At 46.8% G+C, this 17,951-nt stretch overlaps 2 protein-coding genes across 2 annotated transcripts; both read left to right on the top strand.

Annotated features, from left to right (window-relative positions):
- The first annotated feature begins 607 nt into the window (after window positions 1-607).
- Window positions 608-17,738, top strand: CALM1 (calmodulin 1). Its single transcript, XM_084840849.1, has 6 exons — window positions 608-737; window positions 5,036-5,066; window positions 8,966-9,109; window positions 12,691-12,797; window positions 16,334-16,469; window positions 16,673-17,738. The coding sequence occupies exons 1-6, from the start codon at window positions 735-737 to the stop codon at window positions 16,699-16,701; spliced, it is 450 nt and encodes a 149-aa protein (XP_084696975.1). The 5' UTR covers window positions 608-734; the 3' UTR covers window positions 16,702-17,738.
- Window positions 784-2,771, top strand: LOC146357120 (uncharacterized). The gene is made up of 3 exons (XM_084829600.1): window positions 784-828; window positions 867-1,408; window positions 2,335-2,771. Exons 1-3 carry the CDS (start codon window positions 784-786, stop codon window positions 2,672-2,674), a joined length of 927 nt encoding a protein of 308 aa, XP_084685726.1. The 3' UTR covers window positions 2,675-2,771.
- Window positions 17,739-17,951: the final 213 nt, after the last annotated feature.

Below are 17,951 nucleotides of genomic sequence, written 5' to 3'. Positions count from 1 at the left end.
CCCGGGGAGTAAAAATACAGTCATCATAAATGAAATAGCGAACAATTTGCTGCCCTTTTCTAGATACCCAACATCATCTGAGGAGTCAGCTTCGCCCAGCCCAATGGTTGGGCCGGCCCGGGCCGGCCCAGCGTGAGGCACCAAATCCTTCCCCCTGCGGCTCGCGGCTCTGCTTCTGCCGTGAGGCTTCAGCCCAGAGGCATCACCTCCGGGCGGGCCGAGCGGCTGCCCTTCTCCCTGCCCTGAAGAAAAGCCCTGCCTCTCGCCGGCCAGCAACAGCACGAGCGGGCGCGCCGTCCGAGCCCCGAGAGAAGCGTCTGTCGCTGCCGCGGCCGTAAGCGCCCCTGGCGGGCCTTCTCATGCGCCGCCCATCCGCTGTTTTGCCCGCGGGAGATGCGGAGGGAGCGAACGAGCCCCTCTCCGTGCCGCTGCCAGCTGGGCTGGCAGAGGGGAGCGAGCGGGGGGGGGGGGGGCAGGGCTGCCTGCTGCAGTCACTCCGCCGCTGCCACATGCCACAGTCCTGGGAGGAGAGCGCGCGAGGGGAAGGCGCTGCTCCGGCGGAGGGATACGGCGCGCCATATAAAAACGGCGCCGCGCAGCCAGCCTCACACCGGCAGCGTTTTTGGCCAAGCGCAGAGGGAGCGAGAGCCGCTAGCAGCCGCCCGCCTTCTGCAGCGTCGCCCGCGCTCGCGCCGCCGCCGTTCCCGTCGAGGCCGCCGCCGCCGCCAGGCACCATGGTAGGTCGCTTGGCTCGATCCGCAGCGCACGGAGCTGGTCTCACGGATGGGTCTGCTAGGGCGCGGGCTTTGTCGGGGGGGGGGGTGCGGGGCGGGCTTCGCGCGCTGGCTTCACACGGGGGCGAGAAGCGCCTGGGTTTGCCGTCCGCGCGCCCCTTCTCGCCGCGCGGCCGGGTCTCGCCGCTGTCTCGAGGAGGGGAGCCTCGCCGGAGCCGGGCTCGCTTCGGCGCCTGCAGCTCGGAGGCTCGCCCGGGCCCGCCGCCTCGCGGCCGGCAGGGCAGCTTCCGTGATCTTGGCCGCGGGGGCGATGTGGCTGGCGGCCGGCTCGCGTTCCGGGGCTGGGCTGGCCGCCGCCTTGCGTATGCGCCTGGCGCGCCTTCCTTTCGCCCGCGGCTCTGGGGCAGCCCCCGGCGGGCTGCGCCGCCGCGGTTCCTGGAACCGCCTGGCCCGGCGTGGGGCCTCTTGACTTGCCCCCAAACGGAGGGGCTGCTGGACGCTGACACTGGCCCCCCACCCCCGCGCGCGCGTCCCCTCTCCCACCTCTGGCGCTCGCGGCTGGCTCGCCGCCTCCGAGCAGCGAAAGGGCTGCGGCCGGTTCCTGCGTCTCGGAGAAGCCCGGAACTGGTCCGCGTCCCGGCGCGCTTGACGCCCGCACGCCCGCATGCAAGCCGGTTAGCCGCGCCGCCGGGCGGGGATGCTCCAGTGCCCCGGCCAGGGGCGATGGTGCTTGGAGAACGGGGCGCCTTTGCGTGGCACCCCCGGTGGTCCTGCTCCCCCCTCCTCTTCCGCAAGGGTTCCGGGGCAGATGGCGGAGAAGGGAGGTAGAACGCGAGGGAGGCGCGTCCCTCCTTCCCCTGCCGGCACCCCACTTTCTGAGCGAGGTACTGCTTGTGTGAGCGTGCCCGCCCCGTGTATGGAGCGTTCTCACGGTGGGGCTGCCGGCGCCTCTCCAGAGAGTGGAGGTGGCTATTTGTGCCTTGGCTGCGAAGCGGTCGTTTCCTCCTCCTCTTCCCCCACCCACCGGGAAAAGGTGTGCGTCGGGGGGTTCTTGGGTTGCCTGTAGCTGGATGGTTCCCCGGAGGGTTAGATACAGGGTTCCTACTTCTTGGTTGGGGATAGATCGTGAAACTGGATATGGTGGCAGGGCAGACACTTTCAAGACAGAAGGGGTTTAATGTTCCTCCGGAGTCCTCTTCCCCCTGGTGGAAAACCTTAACGGGGGTGGGAAGAGGAAGGGGTACAGATTCTGGCATGGCCTGGCCTGACCTAGGGACACAGCACCACTCACCACAGATTAGAGACCCACAGAACACGTACTCTTCCAAAAAGAAATGTTGTTGTGAATCTGCCTCTGCCGTCACCATGGGAAAAGGGTGTGTGTCCCTTCTGCCTCTCCTGTATGCTGAGGAGAGAAGCGTGGAATCAGGAGGTGGTGAGCTTTGGATTCACAAGCAGCTTTCCCCAACCTGGCCCTTTCTAGATGGGCTGGATGAGAACTCCCATCATCCCCAGCTAGGAAGGATCGCATAACTGTGGCTGCAGGTGGAGGAAATCTCTATTCAGTAAAATTAAAAACCCCACGTTCTTAAATATACAGGTTCTGCCTTTTTTCCTTTGGAGATGTTTCTGCTGAGGAAGACAAGAGGACCACGGTGGCGGAGCGGAGGTGGCCGTTCAGGGTTGGGGGAGGGGGCATCAGAAGGATGATGGAAACCATCCCAATTCTCACACCAGCTGCACTGCGCAGGGTAAGGGGGGAGGGGGAACCTCTGCGGCTGTTGCATTGCTTTCCTCTCCCCCTTTCCCAGAGCCCTCAAATGCAGCAGTACCTTGGGTGGCTGCATGACATCATATCTCCTCCTCTTCCTCTCAAGCCTCCACCCTGCGAACCCCAAGGGACAGCGAAGGGAGAGGATGAAAACCTGCTGTGTTTCTAATAGGGAGCCGAGATCTGTTTCCTAGAAGCTTCTAGGAAGACATGTCTTTAAAAAGTCACTGCTGAGGAGGTTTTCGTGGGTGTGTGGGGCAGGGGAGGTGGTGAACGACATGCTGGTGACATGCTGATCTCAGGGGTACCCAGAAAGAACAGGCCACTGCTGGGCTGCTGCTGCTAATGTCAGGTTAGTGTTTGTGGGGCAGCAGCCTACGAAGGGAAGCCTTTGTATCCTCACACTGCAGAAGTGGGCCACTTTCATTTTGCTTTTTTATGCAGCTTGATTTAACCTTGGTCATCTGGTTCTGACTGAGTGCTGGTTCCCCACCCTCAAGAGTATTTATTACGATTAGGCAGTGATCTTTTGCCTTCGTTCAAAATACACACACACACACACTGGGGATTTGCTGCAATACTGTGAAATTATAAAGTGCCAGGAGGGGAAGGGAGAGGAAATCTCAGCTTCCATTTCCCATAGCAGAGAGGATAAGGCTCTGGCTGCAGATGGCCAAATATGATTATGAGCCATGCGGGGTGGTTCTCCAGTTTCCCCTTCATCCTGTTGAGAAGGGAGACATCATCAGATCTGACTCGCCCACCCCGCTTTCCCCTTCTTAATGACTTGCATGGGTGGGGTGGCTGATTCATGATGGTATTGGCTACCTTTACCAGGTAGCCAAAGTGCATCGAGTGGCAAACTGGATCCTGCATAAGGAAGCAAGTTGCATGGACAAAACCTGGATTCTTATCCATCAGATCTCATGCAGAGGGCTTCCTACACTCTTGTTTCTGTTGATTTGCATTCCTCTTTCTTTTGAGGTGTGGCCCTGTTTCCTGTTCTGCATTGCTCTGATATGTTATGTAAATCACTATGTCAACTTGCCTCACTGAAGGAAAATTCAGCAGCTGGTTCTGGCAGGGCACAGCACACAGTTTCACATTAGGAGCCTGTGATAAATGCTGTGGCTTTAAAATAATGACAATAATTAAATGCCTGCTTTGGGGTACCCTTAATCCAATGGTAAGTCACCGCATCGGCAAATCAGCGATGGCCAGCAGAGGCTTTCAAACTGCAGCTGGGCTTTCGCTGCATTTGTCAGTCTTCAAAGCCCACAGCAACCTTTCAGCCGCATCTGTCGGAATGATGTTGTGTGTTCTGCATGAGTACATTTCAAGGGAAATCAGTAGTGCAGGCTTTCCCAACCTGATGCCCTCCAGGTTTTGGACTTCACCTCCCATCAGTTCCTGCCAGTATGGCCAATGGTCAGGGATTCTGGGAGTTGTAGTCCAAAACATAGGAAGGCCATCAGTTTGGAAAAGGCTGCAGTAGTGGAATTTGACCCTGGCTGTGTCAGCCACTTCTGTCGGATCGAAGAAACATCTTGAGACTACAGGAGAATATAATTGAGTTTTTAGGATATGGGTGCAAGCTTCCAAAGTTCAGCATAAAATAAATGCATTGGTTTAATTGACAGACTTCAATGCATACCCATTTAAATTGATGGGACATAACACTTTTAAGATTGGTTGGGTCATGTCCTTGGCTTTGGCAGATAAGTGTGATGATGAAGAAGAGCATTAGTGCAATTACCCTTGCAATTTCAGCTTAGATAGTGGGATGGTTGAGTAGGGTGGTGACTAAGCCTTGGAAACAGTGTATTCATGGAAAAGGCACTCAGTAGATTAGTAGGTCCCAGTCTGGCCTCAGCAGCCATAAAATTAGATTTTATCAGAAGGTAGAACACAAGTTCTTAAATGGTAAACTTGGGACTGAGTGTGGCCTACCGTTGTGTTCTGGACAGTTTGGGGGATTCCCTTAATGATTTGGCATCGCTAGGTGGCCCACATCTTGCTGAGTAGTTCTTGTGCCAATCATTACACAATGTTAGGGCCGGCAGCCCCTGTGCTGTAATGAAACCATGATACAAAGTTAATACGAAAAGGGAGGTTCTATTCCTTGAACGCTAGTGTAGTGGGTCTTGCTTGCCTGTCCTGGCAGGCCAACATTTCGGCTGGGCACTTGTGTCCCTACTGTACCATCTCAGTGCTGTTTTTTTCCCCTTTACTGTATGGTTGGGGAACATGTGGTCCTCCAGATGTTGCTGGACTCTAAGTCCTGTGAGCCCCAGCCAACATGGCAATGATCAGGGATGCTGGGAGCTGTAGTCCAGCAACATCTGGAGGGCTACAAGTTCCCCAAGCCGCTTTAATGGATGGAGCAAGGATTTGTTGCCAGTTGCTTCTGGATGTGCCAAACAGTATCATCATATTATGTCATCTTGCCTCTGAGCTGCAGTTGCATTTTGTGGTTTGACATAGCTACAGGTAAACAATGTTCTGAAATACTTTTCTGTTCTTTACATAGGCTGATCAGCTGACTGAAGAACAGATTGCTGGTAAGTATCCTAATTGGAGGGAGATGGTTTCTGTTGGCATAGCAACCTATTCTGAATACAAAAATATTGCAGAACATTCTTGGTGGCTGCTATCGCTTGGCTGTTTCTCCTGACTTTGCATTCCTATTGCAGTAGAATGGTTTTAAATTACTTCCCAATTTGTAATACATATATTTCCTGAATGTGTGTATAGATAATTGGTTACTAGAGGAATTTAAATGTATTGGTTGGTCATGCAGCCTATGCCTTCCTTTTTGTGTGTGCACAATTTATTTATTTATTTATTGCATTTATACCCCGCCTTTCTCCCTCTCGCAAGGAACTCAAGGCGGCTTACATTATCCTCCTCCTCACCGTTGTATCCTCACAACAACAACCCTGTGAGGTAGGTTGGGCTGAGAGTCTGTGACTGGCCCAAAGTCACCCAGTGAGCTTCCATGGCCAAGTGGGGACTAGAACCCAGATCTCCCGGCTCCCAGTCCGTCACTCTCACCACTACACTACACTGGCTCTCATTTACACCAATACAAAGGGCAACTGTGGAGTGGATGGATTTGTATCCCTCAGTACACTTGGAAGGACACCAAGCATGATCACTGAATTGAAGCATAAGTGCCCAGAACTTTCCAGAAGTAAGGGCTGTCAGTTATGGGCAGTATGCTATTTCTCAGTGAGATGGGAAGTGTCTGTGTATTGACTGGTGGTCACGAATATTACTAATTTAAGAACATAACATATTTGAGAGTTCGGATAGCTAGAAGATATATAAGGTAAGCACAAAATTACTTGAGTGGGCAAGGATGATTCGGTGCATGACCCTGGGGAAGTGCAGGAGGATGGCATCCCCCAGATCCTAGTGCCTGTAATGATTTGCCAGTGCCTGGGGAAGCCCACAATAATAAACCCATGACACTGGCTGCGTTCATACCATCCTATTGAGCATGGATTGAAGAAGCATCAACAAGTGTTGTGCTTAAATACTCTCTCCCCTCACATGTGTGGCTTAATTACTTCCTGGCTTAATCAAATCATGGTTTCTGCTCTGATTGTGCAGGATTTGGGCTGGATACACTCAAGTGGAAGGCTAGTGCAGAGTATTATAGGCTGCCAGGCATTTGCGCTTTCTAGAGCAAAAGTAGCCTGAGGAGTGTTGTGTGGTCTCTTCCACTTCTCTCCCCACCGCCCCCAACAATCTGTTCGTTACATTTTTATCCTGCACATTTTCAAAGGAGTTCAGGACTGCATACATGGTTCCTTACATGTACATTTCATCTTCACAACTACCTGCAGAGCTGATGTAGCATAGTGGCTAAGAGACTGAGGTACAAATGGGAAGTCTCCAGTTCATATCCCACCTCTGCCATGAACTCAATAGGTCACTTTAGGCAAGCCCCCATCCCCAGTATGGGGGATAATATTACTGACTCATCTTTACAGCTAGATAATGCATTATCTAGTTGTAAACTAGTTTTACAACTAGATAATGTATGTGAAGCACTTTGAACTCTTGAGAGCACTTTACAGATGTTGAGAAGTAGCACTATTAGGTTATTTATTTATTTATTTATTTTACAACATTTATATACCATTCCATATCTAGACAGTATTCCGGGTTAGGCTGAAATGGTCTCCTGTAGCCTTCCCCAAGCTGGTGCCCTTTAGATGTGTTTGATTACAACTTCCATAATCCCCAACCAGCATCTGGTAGACCCTGGGTTGGGGAAGTTTAGTCTACTGCTTGATTGTATATTTAGGATCTCTTAACACAGACTAGTTCACCTAGTCCAGAATCCTTTGTAAGAATCACAGCACCCAGAGCAGAACATAAGAGCCCCTTTGGTCAGACCAAAGGCCTCTCTAGTCCAACATCCTGTTTCCCACAGTGGTCAACCAGATGCCCCTGGGAAGCCCATAGAACATGAGGGCAGTAGCCCTCTTCTGCTGCTGTTCCCAGCACCGTGTATCCAGAGGCATGCTGCCTGTGATCTTGGAGGTAGCATATAGCCATCATGACTAGTGGACTTTGATAGCCTTATCCTCCATGAAGTTCTTTAATCCCCCTTTAAAGCTGTCCAAGTTGGTGGCCATCACCACATCTTGTGGAAGTAAATTCCATAGTTTAACTACCTGCTGTGCAAAGAAGTACTCCCTTTTGTCTGTCCTGAATCTCCCACCCATCAGCTTTGTTGGATAACTTTGGATGAAGGGAGAGAGAGCAAAACATCTCCCTATCCACTTTCTCCACAGCGTGGCTAATTTGAAACACCTCTATCATGTCTCCCTTTAGCTGCCTTTTTTCTAAACTAAATAGCTTCAAACATTTTCCTTGACAGGGGAAACTGGGGTAGTGGTCCACCGCTAGATTCTGGAGCATTGTAGCTCCTGCAAGCAGAACCCAAGCATTGCTGATTTGGCTTGTTTGTTGCAGTCCTGCAGACACAGGTGCTTATTAAAATGCAATTAAGAGTTCTTCTGACTTGTTAAGTTCAGCTTGCTAAGTTTAGCTCTAAGTAATTGATGTCTCACAAATGGCTAAGAGTAAGCAATGAATCCAGAAGCCTCCAATTGTTCTACAGGTTCACTGGGTAGCCTTGGGTAAACCTCTCTCTCTCTCCCCCTCTCCCTCCCCCTTTTGCTGGCAGTATAGGGAGATAGTGGCCTACTTTGCAAGGTTGTTGTAGGGATACATTAATCTTATGTATTCAGAAATGTTCTAAACTTCTGTACAGATTCAGAGTATTACTGTATGAAATTTACAAACGCCTTGGCAAGCCTATCTGCAGTCTCTGAGAGCAAACAGTTTGTCTAGTAGATTGACCTTGCTACATTTGAGGAGAGTGGGGGTGTGAGTTAAATAAAAGCTTATCTTTGTTCAGACAAAGGATTGCATATTGACAAGCTAATCCTGGCCTCCATGAAGATAACTCTTTATTAATCAAGCTTCACTCCTGTATTTGATCAACCTGTTTTTTAACCACAGTGAATGGTTTTGGATCATAGAATAGTGCCTATAAGACCATCGAGCCCAATCCACAGTGGGATGTGGGAGACATTTTGGGGGTTCAAATCTCCACTCGGCCATGAAGCTTGCTGAGTTCTCAGTCACAGTTTCTCAACCAGACACACTTCGGGGTGCGGGAGTTGTTGTGAAGTTACCTACAACACACACTATCCTTCGCTGCTTTGTATGCTGAACGACACTACTGACCGACAAGAGACATAGGTTGTGGTTAAATGGGAGGCAATTTCTAATCATTGGAAGTTTTTTTTTTTTTTTACTTGAACAACAGACATGAGCTAGGAAAGAATTTTAACTTGGGAGACCTGAATTGGGGTTGCTCATTAAATTAGTTAAAAGGGTTTAGACTTGCAATGGAAACTTACTCTTCTGTCTAACCATCTGTTTTTCTCACTTGTATCCTATTCCCACCCTTTTCCAAGTCGCTGAGGACATGGGGTTACCTTTCCAGCACCCTTGTGATGTAGGTCAGGCTGAGAGAGGGAGACTGTCCCAAGTAAGCTTCATGGCTGAGTGAGGGATTTGTACCCTAGTCTGTGTGGTCCATGTCCAACACTGTATCCACTACACGTTGGATCTCATCTTGGATCATCTTCCCCAACCATAAATGGCATCCATAGGACAAGTGAATTGATACTGATGAGCAAGGTATTAAAACACAGTTTTATTCAGCCTCAGTGTACAAGTAATGTAGATCTGTGTGTTCCTAATCAGGTTTGCCTCTCACTGGCATATGTAAACTATTAAAAAGGTAGAACATGGTCTTAATTTGTCTATTGTGGATCATCATTTGGACTAAATGGTTCTAAGTTAATACTATGCTTGATGTCAGTCACGGTGCTAAATGGTGATATGTCTTTCTCTCCCCCCTTTTTCTCAGAGTTCAAGGAAGCCTTCTCTCTATTTGACAAAGATGGTGATGGCACCATCACGACAAAAGAACTTGGGACTGTCATGAGGTCGCTGGGTCAGAACCCAACAGAAGCAGAATTACAAGACATGATCAATGAGGTAGATGCTGATGGTAAGTGTTTGAACAGCTGAGCCATCTACCTTTCTTGTGTGAACATAACCTCTTTGAAATCAAATGTAGTGAATGCGTAACGGTGCAATCCTATGTGTTGTGCTCTTGTTGGATGGAAGTCTCCGCTCTTGGAGGCTTCTGAATATCTGTGCCCTGGCAGGCTGCCATCGGGATAGGAGAAGTGACCAAGGTGATTTTCTCCTCTCCATATTTCTTCATCCTCCTTTTTTCCTTCTAGATGAGTCTCTGAGCCCATCTAGCACAGTCGCATTAGCAGGGGTTGGGTGGGGCCTGCAGAGGCCATAGGATTCTTCATAATCTGGCCACTCCCCTCTCCTCCCCTTCTCGCCGAGGTCCTCCGAGGCCATATTTGTGACGTCGTAGTTCAGCTGGCCTGGTTCTTTCTACACCAGCTGTGATGGGGAGGAATTGGATATGAGATTCTCTTTCCAAGCTTCTAGCAGTGTCTATGGCCTTGGAGGGGGTCTCTGAAGAATTTTGTGGTCCCTGGGACACTCTGCAGGGGCCATTGGATTGCTCTCCCCATCAACATCAAACACAAACTTGCTACTTCGTTTAGCTATGCTTTAATTAAGTTCTTAACAAGAGCAGTCATAGCCTAATCATGATGCAGGCAAATATTGCATGAAGGTGGACTATATCTACTGAAACATCTTTTTAAAAAAAGCAGTATTGCTGTCACTTACAGGTTTGCAATTCTAGGCAATATAAAAATATTGCATGAAGGTGGACTATATCTACTGAAACATCTTTTTAAAAAAAGCAGTATTGCTGTCACTTACAGGTTTGCAATTCTAGGCAGCTTTTTAATAACACTCCAGATGTTTAGGACTTCAACTCCAGGTCTAGATTTGGGGGCATGGAGAACTATATTATTGATTGGTTGATTTTGATTTGATTTACACCTCGCCTTTACACCAAAGAAATGTCACTCAAGCCGAGTAACAATAATAATACCCAAAATTTAAAATAAAACAACTCTTCCCCCCTCCCCCCACCTGCAAGCAAGGATCCTCTGAAAGGATTGGATCCTTTTTTGGCAGTGCAAAATGCAGGTGGGCATTTTGTGTGTGTCCCTGATCTGGATCAAGACCGCACTGTAGGGCAAAGACCTCCACAGGAGGTCCCCCCATGCTGACATAGGAAGGGCTATGCTGTATTAGAACAAAGCCCTATCTGTTCTGGGATCATGTTTCCCGCAGTGGGCCCCAGCTGCCTGTGGGAAGCCCCCAAGTAGAACACAAGTTCAGTAGCACCCTCCAGCAACGGGCATACCGAAGCATACTGGGTGGGGCCATACTGGGTGGCAATTTGTGTGTGGAGCAGGGAGGAAGGCCTTGCATTCAAGATCAGAACTATGCAGCTAAGGTAACATGTAGCTTGGCCTTGAGTCAAGACCCTAAGGTAACATGTAGCTTGGCCTTGAGTCTTCTAAAAAGTGACACTTGGGAGGAGGGAAACTGAGTGAGGAGGACGTGAAGAACCAGTTGCAGACAGGAGGGGAATTCTCCTGTGCAGGCCCCTGTTTTGAAACAAATGAATGTTGCAGAAGATCTTGGTAAACAGGGCCCCAAACAGTAATGGAAGGGCTGTATCAGAGGTGATGCAGATCTTCAAAAGAGAAGGTTTGCTGATTCTTTCTTGGGGCTACTGGAGTCTGTATCCCACCATATTTTTGTCAATGGCACGGCTTCTCATAGACTAGCCAACACTGTTGTGCTATTGTAAATTTAGTATTGGCTCGTGCTGTTGTATATTTCGCATTGATACCAGCTATGGATCTGTTTTGGATCCATGGCAGGTGTCAATAGGCTAGTTGCTAATACTTGGCTAAGAATGTGACTTGTTTTTTAAATCCATAAGTTTTTAAGAAAGGGCTCTGTTGGCGTCGATGCTACTAAAAGGAATAGAACTTAACGTCCAGAAATTTATCAGGGCCTGTTCCTCAGGGTGTGGCGCTACCACTCAGCTGGAACTAAGGAATACGTTGGGCCATATGCTAAGCTAAATGTCAGAGCATTGGCTCTTTTCACACACTCGCCTTTAAGCCTCCAGGCATTCATGGAAAGATCTATTTACCTGCCTCTGGAAGTTTAGCAACAGAACACTTGCCCGCCAAGAGTTCCATTGAAAAGTGGTCTGACACCTGGAAGAATATCATAGAAATGGCTGCTAGCTTAGCTGGACACAAAAGCCCTATTCAGGCATTCAGGTCCAGAATATCTGGGGAGCAACAGGTTGGAGAAGGCTGTCTTATATTCTAATAACAGCCCGGTAGGAAAGCTTTTGGACGAGTATGTCTTCAACTAGGAAGCTGCACTTTCTGAAACTAGAAGCTGTTGAAGCTGATGAAGGTGCAGGACTGCCCCTAGTGGGGAAAGGGTAGTGACCCTATTGATGTATTTATTGGTGTTAAGTAAACTTTAAAGCCTTAGCCTTCACAGTACTTATGTGCTTATTTATTTGATTTGTGCCCTACCTTTCTACCAAGAAAAACGGCACTCAATTCTGGAGTGAAGCCTGTGCTTTTAAAAAAAAACCCTCAAGAGCAGTGTTACTTCCTATGTTGTTACTTTTTCTTGTAATAGTGATTTAAAGTAGAATACTATTTATTTGTCTGTTTGTTTGTTTGTTTGATTTATATCTTGGCCTTCCTCACAAGGAGCCCAGGATGGCTAACTCACCATATAAAACCGTACAACATTAAAAACACAATTAAAAACATAAGTCTAAAATTACATATACATAATAAAATACAATAACACCATCTTGAAAACAGATAAAACACTTGCCTATACCCCCCAAGCCTGTACAAATAAACAGATCTTGGTGCCTGAATGACAACAGTGTTGAGGACAGCCAAGTCTCTACTGGAAAAGAGTTCCATAGCTGGAGTGCCACCACCATGAAGGCTCTGCCACATGTGGTAGCCCCGCAGGCCACATTGCTTAAGGGCACCACAAGCAGAGCCTCCCCAGTCAATCTTCAATCCTAAATTGTTTGGTACTGGAGAACGTAGACCTTCAGGTGCCTGGGTCTTGAGCCATTTAGGGCTTATTACGTTAGAGCTAACATTTGAACTGGGCTTGGTAGCTCACCGGCAGCCAGTGCAGATTTCAAAACTAGTGTAACATGCTCACATCTCGCTGCCCCTGCCAGCATTTGGGCAGCATAATTCTGTACCAGCTGCTGCTTTCAGACTGTCTTCAGGGGAAGTCCCATGTAGGGGGCATTGCAGTAGTCCAGTCAGGAGGTTATCAGAGTATGGACTACTGTACTGTAATAGCAGGAGATGTGGCAATATCGGTAAAAATCCTGTTGAATGTTGAACTACCTGCAAATGATGTTACATTTTTAGACAGATCTCGCTCACGTTTCGTATTAAATTAAAACAAAAACTAAGCTTGTAGAAGGAAAATAGAGTTTGGGAATACTTGAGCCATAGATGAGAAACATTAACTTGTGACAGCAAGCTCTGTCATAAAATGAAGGGGGAGCGTGTGTTTTTTTCTTTTTAAGAAGAGTTTGGATATAATTACTTCTCCCTTTTCTTTCTAAAGGCAATGGCACTATTGACTTCCCAGAATTCTTGACCATGATGGCCAGAAAAATGAAGGACACAGACAGTGAGGAAGAAATTCGCGAGGCATTCAGAGTCTTTGACAAGGTATTATTTGGACACATTAACTGGGTGTTTGAACTGCCCGTGCTGTTGATTTGGTTATCGCCACAAAGGCAGAGATACAGAATTGTCTTCGCTGCTGAAAGCAAAACATCAGATCTAGCAAGGTCCAATGTGGCTCAATAATGTTGAATGCTGAATATCATAATCAAATATCTTCCTGATTGCTCTCTTCACCTAATCTACCTAATGAAGTTGTTGGGAAGGATAACATGAGGTGAAATGTACAGTGTTTTGTCTGCTGTCAAGAGCTACAGCAACTATTAAAGCAACCTGGAGAGCTTGTAGGAGGACCTCTTTACAGGCTGCCATTTTCTAGAAGTACATCTAAAAATAATGTGACAATTGAAAAACAAGTATATTATATAGATGTCCTTGACAGAGAGCCAGGTTCCTTGAGAATGTGCTCTTTGGCAAACCCTCTGGCTTGTTGCTCTCCAGTGAGCCAGTTTGCACATCACAGTAGCAATTCCTTGGTGGTTTAACCCAGGAATTGCGGGTATGAATGGAGTGTGCAAGTCACACACTCATTGTTTCTGCTTTTAATTACCCAGAAACACCCTGTTCTTGGGTTGTTTTGTGACATGCAAACTCAGAAACTCTGGGTTGTTTATGAGTTAAACAATCCAGAGTTAACACAAAAACAAAGCATGGGCAATTGCTGGGTTAACTCTTGAGTTGTTCTATTTTCCAATTTTCCAGAATTTCTGAGTTTGGATGTCACAAAACAACCCAGGAACAGAGCAATTCTGGGTTGTTGATTAAAAACTGAAGTGCCAACTGCGCCGTTCATGTGCTTTGCTCATCCCTGAAATTCCTGGGTTAAATAACCCAGGAATTACCCCCATGATGTGCAAACTAAGACATAGCATGATTTGAAATTCCTCTGATTTAGACAGAATTCAGCAAGAGCATAACAAAGCTTGTCGTGCTGATAAGTATCCAATTGTGCATGAGGTTAGATTGAGAGATAACTTCCCCATGGACACCCTGTGAGTACCGTGGCTGAGCAAAGAGCTTAGCCCAGGACTTCTCTGATTCAAGTCTGAACATCTAATTCATTACCAATCTTAGAGTTGATGCATTTCTCTATCTAAGCTGCCTCTGCTTGGATCAGGAGTCTTCTTTCCTTGTTCATGCTAGCCTTGTGACAGGGTCAAAAACACTTCCATGCTGTCCTTTCACATTAAATGAAGACACAGGATCTTCTCTGTAACGGAGGGTCTGAAGTGTATTTTGTTTCAGCCCCAGTAACATCTATATTGTAACTTCTCATGAAAGTGGCTTCTGGTTCAGACTTCAGAATCTTAGCCCAAATAAACTAGACTTGGTTCATTTAGCAACATAGCAAGCTGCCTTATTGCAGGTCAGATCATTGGTCCATGTAACTCAGTGTTGTCTACTCCAGGGATGCACAGTCTCTTCAGCCCCAGGGGCTGCCCTGGATGTCTGCTGGGGTGGCAGGGGTCACACGTGTGCGTGCGCACACATGCATGTACATTCGCATGCAAACCAGTCACTCAAATCTAACTCCTGCCCAAGAGCATTTCAGAGGCCTGACACTTGCTTTGTTTGTCAGATAAAACCCAACACTCCTCTCAAAAACCTCAGTTCTCAAACTACCTAGCTATCCAGGATTCCTGGCTCTTAGTCTTTCTCCCACTTCTAATCTGCTCTTTCGCTAAAGGATCCTGGCATCCTACACTCTGTTCCCTGGAACTTTTTCATAAAAATACAAAACAAAAAAGGAAACATTCTGGAAATAATCTCCACTATATCATAGAAGCCCCATTCCTAGAGCATCCTAGGATGGTCTAGGAATGGGGCTTCTATGGCAGGAACCATAAAGCTCATTCCTAGAGCATTTTTGGGGGGGGAGCTGCCAGATAGGGCTGGGGGGGGGGTCATGTTTGAGCTGCAGTTTTTGCACCCTTGGTCTACACTGCAGCAGCTCTCCAGGGTTGCAGGTGGGAGTCTTTCCTAGCTCTACCTCCAGATGCCTGGGTTGAACTTGGGATTTTCTACGTGTAAAGCAGGTGCTCTGCCATTGAACTATGGCCTCTTCCTCCTTTCCCAATGTATCCAGCTTCAGTAAAGATCTCTTGGTTTCCTGTAATAGTCTGAACCAGGAAACTCTGCTTTTTAAGATCTCCTTCCAAACCTGAATCTGATGTTTGAACCATGCCAATGGTCTTACACTGATTATGCAACACTAGAATCAATAAAAGCCTTTGTGTCTGGCTTCCTTGATACTATTGGTGTACCATGTAATACCAGTTACATAGTACTGGCTTAAATCAATTTCCCTGAGAAACATCGAGGGCAAAATCCAAAACATTGTGTGATTAGTGCCATGTGCACAGCAGGACATCTGGATAATGGTTTTGAATAGCAGCTTCCCCTCTTACATACCAGACCCCTTCTGGAATTCCACTGCAGTCGGGTGGGGGGGAGGTTTCAGAAGTGGTTAGTGATGCTCTGTGGTTGTGGCTGATGTTCAAAAGAAAAAGGAATGTTGGTCTCAGTGGGCATGCTGAAGCTCATTGAACACATGATTGAGTGCTTTGGGGATTGTGACCTAAATACTTCGTTTTCGTGATCCTAATCCATGTATTTTTCCTCAGTGGGGGGAAAATATCCTGCTGCTTTCTGGAGGGCTTCAGTTTACTAGAGTCATTGGAGTGACTTGTAGGTGGCGTGGGGTGGAGAAGCTTCCCACCGAATTAAGCAAAGCATTTGCTTTGTCAGTCTCCATTCTAACAAACATTTTACTAAGCAATGTATTTACATATGGCTAGAAATGTTGGTCATGTTTACCTCCAAGTAGACATGCAGAAGGAAGCTTGGTACTTGGGATGCTATTAGAAAGTGCTGCTGAGTGATTTCAGTCCTGCAAGCTTCTGAGAAGACATGTAGAGGCTTATCCTGCTTACTTCTGAGTAGGCTTAACATCAGTAATCACATTCTGGCCCTGCCCACATTGCCTTTGGCCCCACCAGTTAAATGGTACTGGGAGTAAGCACCAGTGAACGCAGTGGAACTTACTTCTGAGTAAACTTGCATAGAATTGTGCGGATAGGGGACTCCATCAAACATTTCTCCTAAAGCATAGGAAGCTGCCTTAGTAGAGGTTTAATGTCACCTGTTGATAATATCCACAGGAAGGCATCCATCCATTATCTCTGCAGCTTTTTCCACTGCCAAACTACTCTTATTTGTTAGGAAGCTCTTCATATGTTTGGTTCCTCTATAACAGGGATGGGCAACTTGTGGCCCTCCAGATGTTTTGGCTTCCAACTCCCATGATCCTTTACCATTGGCTATGCTGACTAGGGCTGATGGGAGTTGTGGCCCTCCAATGTTTTGGCATACAAGCTGCCCTCCCCTGTTGTATAGAAAAATAGGTTAGATTGAGAAGTTCAGTGTCGATTTGAACCAGGCCTCCAGTGCTAGCGATCTCTGCTGGAACTTTCTAAGTGTTCCTTGTAATCTCAGTCCTCTGCCACTTCTTGTCTTCCCAGGATGGCAATGGTTACATCAGTGCGGCAGAACTACGTCATGTTATGACAAACTTAGGAGAAAAGCTAACAGATGAAGAAGTAGACGAAATGATCAGAGAAGCAGATATTGATGGAGATGGACAAGTCAACTATGAAGGTAAAGTGTGGTTTCCTGTACCCCTGTATAGCATTTTGAAAGGATTGAAAACCTAAAGTGTTGTAGTAGAAGTGGTGGTTTCCTCACTCTTCTTGCATGTTCCAGAATAGCTGTGTTTGGTTTCTGCACTAAAAGTGATTTATATCACCTCCTTTCTAGAGATGTTAAAAGCAGTCCCGTTTTTCTTCCTTTGTCTCTTTCAGAATTCGTACAGATGATGACTGCGAAATGAAGAGACCTCCTTTCACCTTTTTTTCCTCTAGAAGAATCAAATTGAATCTTTTACTTACCTCTTGCAAAAAAATGTTCATTTATTCATTCTGTTTCTGTATAGCAAAACTGAATGTTGAAATACCTTCTGTCCACAAACTGCATGTCATGGTTGGTGGTCCTGTTCCCAAAAGATCAAGTTAAACATCAGTTTCTTTTTCCAAATATAAATAATTGTACTACCTTTTAAAAAAGATAAGAAAGCACTTAGTGAACTCTACAAAGTTCCATTTGCTAATGACTATTACACTGTTTGGGCTGGCCAGTTTTTCATGCACGCAGCTTGACAATTGAGCACAGTCAGACATTTGTATTAAAACAGTTTTAAAAAAAAGAGAGAGAGAAAAAACAAATCTTAAAAAAAAAACAAAAAATACACCAATCCACTCCTTTGTCCTGAAGTGGATTCTGGCTCAGTTTGTAATTATTAAATTGTCATAGCTGGTTTACTTTCAAATTGGTCTATACCTCAGGATGGTATGCAGCAAAAATGGTTGAGGGATGCAAAATGTTGGGGGGGGGGACCCAAAGGTGGAGAAGGTTCTCCTGTATGTAGTAGCAGTGTCCCCTCCCCACCCCCCAAAATGACGGAGGCCATGGATGGCGTGTTTGTGTTACATTGGTTTTAATATTGTCTGCATTGCACTATTGTGAGACGGGTGTTGGGCTTACCGTTCACAAAACTTTTAAAAAGAAACCTTCACCAAGGGGTGAGAGCACCTTTGGACATGCTCTCCCCCCCCCCCCCATTTTTAAAACCTTCTGTACGGAGACTTGGAGCTGGCGGAGTAACCTGTGGACTTCAGCACAACTATCAACATCGCTGTTCAAGACATTACAGTTATGTCCATTCCAAGTTGTAAATGCTAGTCTTTTTTTTCCAATAAAAGACCATTAACTTAAAGGTGGTGTTACATGCTTTGTAAAAAGCCAAAAATGTTGATCTATATACAATTTGAGAGACTAAACCAAAAAAAAAACTACAAAAGGTGATAGGAAGGGGAATGTGTTCTGTCAAATGACTTGCTGCTAAATTATAATGCACATGTATGCAATAACTTAACCCGTTTAACGTTTCTTCAAGATGGCAAGAACTGACCTCTTGTAACCCAAGACCTTTGCTATAAATAAATGAACTTGTGCTTGCCTTTCATATTTATGACAATCTTAATTCAGTTGCTCGTGAACTGGCTTCATTATGACTCATCTGGA

The sequence above is a fragment of the Heloderma suspectum genome, chromosome 1 (genome assembly GCF_057233095.1).
Source record: "Heloderma suspectum isolate Gila_16-S chromosome 1, 16-S_ref, whole genome shotgun sequence".
Classification (NCBI taxonomy): domain Eukaryota; kingdom Metazoa; phylum Chordata; class Lepidosauria; order Squamata; family Helodermatidae; genus Heloderma; species Heloderma suspectum.
This window is presented reverse-complemented; position numbering and strand designations above follow the sequence as displayed.